Source organism: Temnothorax nylanderi, unplaced genomic scaffold, assembly GCF_030848795.1.
Source record: "Temnothorax nylanderi isolate EJ_2023f unplaced genomic scaffold, tnyl_v1.0 TNYL_tig0176_pilon, whole genome shotgun sequence".
NCBI classification, from domain to species: domain Eukaryota; kingdom Metazoa; phylum Arthropoda; class Insecta; order Hymenoptera; family Formicidae; genus Temnothorax; species Temnothorax nylanderi.
Window position 1 is genome coordinate 371342 of NW_027249238.1, and position 7267 is coordinate 378608.

The following is a 7267-nucleotide window of genomic DNA, read 5'->3' on the forward strand; positions in this document are numbered from 1 at the left end:
AGAAAATTAGTTCTTGATCTCTGACAGTTACAGACAAAGATGAATTTATAAAAAACTTTTAGACAGATCAATTTTAATGCTTCTGTTATTATTCATTGCAGACAAAATGCTTGGTAAAATTAATATTTATATTTGTATATTATTACTTTCTTAAATTAATTTTCAATACACCTTTTTTAAACCTTATATTTCAAATGCTAGTCACATTTTGATAACTTCTTTCTTTATCACATTTTCTATATATATATCTGAATAATAATTTTTATTAAAATATAAATTTCTTCTAATCATTTCCCTTTTACGTCACGTAATCGATCTATATGATTTTTTGAAGGAATTGAAAATGTGCTTACATAAACTTTCCATAGTGGACGACACATTGGAATTGTTGGGATCGTCAAAGAAATATCAACGGTTACGTAAATGGATAATTCTAATGATATCCGGATGGATTGCATTGTCTCTTTTCATGAATACAGTCGACAGTATTTGGCTGAATTACGATCATTTCAGTATCAGTCGTATCTGTGTTCCATTTCTGGGAAATTATTTACTCCATGTCAATACTTTAAGTGCTTTGACTTGGGGAACTATTCTGGGGTCGGTATATACATATATACATATAAATTTCGTAAAGCTACTCGACGCAACGTGCGTCAAAATATTTACAATCTAAAAAGCTTAAAGATTAAAAAAATGTTTTTCAAATACTTTGAGATTCTTTAATAATTTTAAATAAAATTTCGTCAGTTAGAGTTGTTATTGTAAAGAATGCATTGTAAAATGGAGAGATAATAAAATTATATTCTATACACTAAATATAAAATATGTATATTAAAGCATACTTAGTAAAAGACAAAATTCTAATTTAGTGCACCTTCCATTGCTAATTAATACAATTAAAATATGTGTATATAATAACGTCTTAATTTTAATATAACAATAAGATATATAGTTAAATCTCTTCCATTAAATTCAGATACACAAGCTCTAGATTCCAGCAAGTCAACAAGCACATTCATGTGCTCTATTCTGATTTGTTAGAGGACAACGCAGATTGTACCAAAAGAAATAGATTTATCATAGTTAATCAGCGGAAAACAGAAGCTAAAGAATGCAAGCGATATATGTGGATTATAATGTAATTAAAAAAAAATTATTGTATACATGTATATTATTTCAATTTCAATTGTGTAAGATACGCAAATCGCAAATTGTAATTAAAGTTTGAATCGATTTATATGCTAAGAACATTTTTCGCTTATAACTTTTCGTACGTGTCTCTGTGATTTGTTTAATTGTAACAATTACGGTTCAATTACAGGCACGTCCATCTACAGATATGCCTCATATCACGCGAGCTAAACAAAGTATTCAATGTGCAAATGACAGTACAAATGACATCTTACTTTGCGTTTATTCTAGAACTGTGCCTCGAAATTTATTCGACGCATATAAACAAGAATTCAAAATCATCTGGACATATTTTAGACAACATATTTTCTTATGTTGGGGGTATCCTGTATAGCGTCATTATTCTCATATTAAATCATATCTGTCAAACTGTCTACTATAAGGTATAGTAGACTAAAATTATTAGTAATTAATTATAATCAGTATGATAAGCACAAGTAACTATTCTGCAACAATGAAAGCTATGTCAAATAGATTTTATTTAAGCTATTTGATCTTATTCTGTGTAAAACTGTTAACGTAGCTGCAAGTTTTAATTATATTAATGTAATTTCAGGCAAACAAGACAATAGCAAATCTCTACAAATTGTCCAATGACAATCTCGATGAAGACTTACGTGAACAGGTAAATACATAATTACTACATAATTTCGTATATAGAATTTTCATGTTAACTATCCTATACATATAATAATTTGTATTTAACATTTATTTAATTATTTTATTTCAATTAGACTCTACAATTTATACTACAAGTAAAACAAACGGAAATAAAATTTGGCTCGGGATTTTCCTACTTTGGTTATAATTTCATTCGCGGGGTATGTTCTACATTTAGTAAAAGTATAAATATATAATAGAATACAAATATATTCAATCTTTTGTAAACTATATAAATATCTAAATAGCAACATAATATTTAAAACATTTTCTATTTTATTATTTGTATTTTATATTTTTTGTTGTTATGTTACATATTCAAAAACTTCTTTTCAATTTATGCAGTTTAACTAAATTGTTTTCATGAAGTACAATTAAAGCATATTTTTCAGTTCTACCAGTCAATTGTGACAGTCTTGATGATTGTAATACAGATGGGTTACATATAATAACACTACTTGATTAGAATGAAATACGCAGATGCGCTAACACATATTTGTCATATCTAAGTTTTTAAGAAAACATATATGTATTTTGTAAGTAATAAAAAATAAAATATAAACCTGTCATGCTCAATATAAACTTGTCTGTTTTAATTTGTTTTAATTTTATTTAAATTTTTCTATTAACAGCTCATTTTTTGTAGTCTTTATTTTCTAAAAAGGATTCCAATTGTTCTAAATATAAGGAAATGTAAAACAGAACTATAATACTACACTGAAAAAAATTATGTCATTATTTAGTCTTCATTTCACGGTCTTCACTCAACTATAGTGCAAATTGTGTTCTATTTTTTTTTATTAGCAAAAATAATGCTTTCTTTAACAAATCGATTCTTTTAATCTACATAAGTGCTAGCACATTTATTCCTGAAATTATAGAGACATTTATCTTCGGGTCATGTCAATGTCAAGGTAATCTCCATTATCTCGCAGTGTCGTTTAATACCTCAACGCGATATCCCTAGTTGAATCTCGCAGAAAGAAATTTCCATGAAGAATATTCAAGTGCTATAATACGATCGCTTTCAATCGCATTGTGCTTATTCAGATATGCCATATAAGATATTTAAATATCCTCAAGGTTGGCCGAGACTATGTTTCACCATCTTCTATATTCTAATATTATGGCTGCTTTATACTTACATCACCTTTGAAATATGGATATTTCTTAAAAAAATGTAAGATTAGCTTTCCTATAGTTGTGACGGCTATAATAACATTTGTGCTGTGATATCTATATATGCTGCTTAATTTGTATTACATTAAGGTATGAAAATTTTATATAATTTTGCATATATAAAAAATACAAGGAAAGAGAAACTACTTTAAAATTATATAATTAAATTATGTGAGCTATTTATTTTAAAAATAGTATGAGTCTAATTTTAAAATGTTTCTTCGATAAATATAAGTATATACATATGCAATAGCAATGTAATATGTATATGTGATATATACATTATTATATTGCTATATATCTGTTTCAAGATTTTTAGAGAACAGACTTATGCCACTTTAGGCACAATGTAAAATGATATGAAATAGAATCTATAAAAAATAATAATTTTAAAATATTTAATCATAAATATCTAAAAGATATCCTAATATATTTTGCTACATTTTTATTATTTTATAATATATAATACCAAGATGTGCAAAGAAAAAATATCGAAGATTGATTATTAAAGTACAGCAAGTACCTAATGTTATAAATGTTTTATCTTATGTACACAGTTTTCAAAGTACATATTTTTTGTAACACATTTTTTTAGAATTTTAAAGATTGTCTAAATAAATTAAATATCGTGAATGATACATTGGAAAAATTCAGGACGCCGAACAATTATAAGAAATTACGCATGTGGATTAAATGATTGATCATTGGATGGATTCTTTCAATCTTTGTTATGAATACATTAAGCCTTGTGTCCACGATGCTAGAACTGTGTCAAAGTTTCGGTTTAAGCCAATGAAACTGCTACTTTTCTGTAAGAGCTGCAAGTTGATTGGCTTAAACCGAAACTTGGACACAGTTCTAGCATCGTGGACACGAGGCTTTAGACAGTTTATGGTTAATTCGACGAATTCCCGCATTTTACACCATAAAAGCAATATATTTGACATTCATAATAAACTGTACGCTTCATATCAATACGCTATATAATATATTAATTACAATATTACTGAGGTGTGTACAGATAAGATTGCAATACAATAAAATAAATTTTTTGCAATATGAAATGTAGATTATGCAATTATTATTATAGCAATAAATTATTTTTTTTGTACCACGTTCACTGCAGATACATCGGATCTCAATTCAAACACATAAATCAGCATATTCAAAAAATAACACAGCAAAAAAACCGGCGAATAAGGCATGCCTGAACAAATTCTGTTTTACCTCTGATTCGCCGACAAATGGCTGGTACCAAAACATCTAACAATAAGCGACTTATATGGATCTTAATATAAGAATAGTTCACAGAAAGTGTAGCATACTACACTGGGCAACAAAATTATCGCAACAAAAATTTACGTAAAAAATTTGCCCAACTTCAAATAAGCATAACTCCGCGAAAAATTGTCGTATCTGAAAGATTTTTTTTTTATTTTAAAGGGTGAAGTCTGTATTTTAAGGAACCATTGTTAGATTTTGAATTTAGCCTCCCGCTCTCCCGCCGTTCTTCCAAAAGTAAGGACGTGTTACGTCTCCAAAAAATTGCATACTTTGACACATTCTACGGAGTAGAATAAATTTTTTTCGTAACTATCATGGCAACCATCGTAAAATATGGACTTTTCCCTGCAAATTAAAAAAAAATTAAGTCTGTACGATTTTTTTTCGCCAAGTTATGGCTTATCAAAGTTACCTATGCATTTTTGTGCATTCAATCACCGCCAACATTAGTATTACCCGATGAACACTACGGGGACGTTATTGGTCGGATTTTGCCTATCGTGTGTGTGTGTGTGTGTGTGTGTGTGTGTGTGTGTGTGTGTGTGTGTGTGTGTGTGTGTGTGTGTGTGTGTGTGTGTGTGTGTGTGTGTGTGTTAGCAGAGATTTGGGCACACTGATTTTCATTCAAACGAGGAATTGTTACGATTTTGTCGTTTGTTTTCGAATTAACGATACAATACAGTGATTGCAATACTGTGAAGTTATACTTACAGAAGTAATGTACTGTGAAGTTACTTACTTCAGTATTACAAAACTTCACAGTATTGCAGTCACTGTATTGTATTGCTCATTCGGAACCAAAAGACAAAATCGTAACAATGCCTCGTTTGAATAAAAATTAGTTTGCGCAAATCTCTGCTAACACACACACACATACACGATAGGCAAAATCCGACCAATAACCTCCCCGAAGTGTTCATCGGGTAATACTAATGTTGGCGGTGATTAAATGCACAAAAATGCATAGGTAACTTTGATAAGCCATAACTCGGCGAAAAAAAATCGTACGGACTTAATTTTTTTTTTAATTTGCAGGGAAAAGTCCATATTTACGATGGTTGCCATGATAGTTACGAAAAAAATTCATTCTACTCCGTAGAATGTGTCAAAGTATGCAATTTTTTGGAGACGTAACACGTCCTTACTTTTGGAAGAACGGCGGGAGGGCGGGAGGCTAAATTCAAAATCTAACAATGGTTCCTTAAAATACAGACTTCACCCTTTAAAATAAAAAAAAAATCTTTCAGATATGACAATTTTTCGCGGAGTTATGCTTATTTGAAGTTGGGCAAATTTTTTACGTAAATTTTTGTTGCGATAATTTTGTTGCCCAGTGTACATAACAATCCTCAAACTGCAAGCAGTAATAATACAATAAAATCGCAAAATATTTGTGACAAAAAATGTTACTTTTAATTTTTGTTATATCCAGAAATTAATATATTCACAAACAATTTAAATATAAACAGTTTAGTAGAATTTAGTTATTCTTCAAATAGAGAAATATTAATTAGGGATAATATATTTTTTACGTTTCACTAAGACTTTCAATCGTTTTGTTTTTGAAAGAGATTTCGTAACAAGACAAGTTTGAAAACTGCGAATATGTGAGACAAAGATCTACCATATTTAGTAAGGTAAATGTACGAATACCTGGACAGTCAGTAAACACGGACCTATGTCTGGACACCTTTATCATTTTAGTCCTTAAGATGAGTATAACGCGAATTAAAATCAAAGATAAAAATATTTTCCTTGTATTTTGAAACTTTAGTTACGGTATCCAAACGTTAATTCGCGTTATACTTATTTAAGGACTAAAATGACAAAGGTGTTCAGACATAGGTACGTGTCCACTGACCAGGCATTGGTACATTTACCTAATTCATATATTGTACACGAAGATTGTTCATCACTTGATTGAGCATTTCGCAGGCACGTACATCTAGAATTGTGCTCGATATCACGTAAATTAAATACGATATTTGGATTTCAAATGGTGTTGCAGACGACTACGTTACAAATTTTCACAATACAACTTGTTATCCTACTTTATGATTCAATCATGATGATAAATACACACTCTATATATCAAATGAAAATCGATATTTTAATTATTTTGGCTTGGACCATAAACAGTATCACTAAAATAATTGTTTTTAATTATATATGCGAGGAAATTTGCACCAAGATACATTAAAAAAGTTATTCAGTAGCCAAATAATATCTGTAATTTATGATTTATCTGCGTCAATAGGAAATAGATATATGTATGTTTACAAAAAAATCATAATATTAGCTATAATCAAGTTAAAGCTGCTAAAATATTTCTTTAACACCATTTCAAGCAACAAAAAATATAAATTGATCTTTTTAAAAACATAATTAATCTATATTAATCTTATATATATGTATATAGAGATTATATTTCGGATTTAATTAATATTAGGCAAATAGAACCGAGATGTTTCTCAATAGATTGACAAATCATATTTTGATGACGAGATGCAGAATAACGTAAGCAACGATTTTGATTGCTTGAATACTTGTGCAAAAATTAAACATTTTTAATTATATAATTATTTACAGATTACTCAGTTCTATTGCAACTGTTACAAAGACCATTACAAATCTCTGGGCTTGGATTTTACTATTATGGTTACAACTTCGTACAATGTGGGTCTGTAGTTATTTTTGGATAATATAATTAATATAATTAATGTAATTTGCAAAAGTGTATAATATTATTATAAATAATTAGTCCCTAGAAATATTAATAGACACGCTAAAAAGCTAAAACATAAGAAACAATTTTTCTTTCAGTTTGCGCGAAATATTGCGTCAATCATAATAATCGTGATACAAGGACATCCATAAGAGGAATATTGAAGAAAAATAATATTGTTCTAAATATGAGAAAATAATATTTAAACATGCAAATGCACATTAC

The 7267-nt window shown here is 28.8% G+C and overlaps 1 protein-coding gene across 1 annotated transcript; it reads left to right on the top strand.

The window, feature by feature from the left end:
• The first annotated feature begins 137 nt into the window (after nt 1-137).
• On the top strand, nt 138-2436 carry LOC139778209 (uncharacterized). The gene is made up of 6 exons (XM_071716077.1): nt 138-600; nt 980-1141; nt 1325-1577; nt 1751-1819; nt 1929-2015; nt 2247-2436. The coding sequence occupies exons 1-6, from the start codon at nt 344-346 to the stop codon at nt 2301-2303; spliced, it is 885 nt and encodes a 294-aa protein (XP_071572178.1). The 5' UTR covers nt 138-343; the 3' UTR covers nt 2304-2436.
• Nucleotides 2437-7267: the final 4831 nt, after the last annotated feature.

Excerpts from the sequence above, each read along its gene's own strand:
- LOC139778209 (XM_071716077.1), top strand. The coding sequence starts at position 344 with ATGTGCTTACATAAACTTTCCATAGTGGACGACACATTGGAATTGTTG. Across the intron at positions 601-979 it reads ACTTGGGGAACTATTCTGGG|ATACACAAGCTCTAGATTCC; the intron begins GTCGGTATATAC and ends CATTAAATTCAG. Across the intron at positions 1,142-1,324 it reads CGATATATGTGGATTATAAT|GCACGTCCATCTACAGATAT; the intron begins GTAATTAAAAAA and ends GTTCAATTACAG.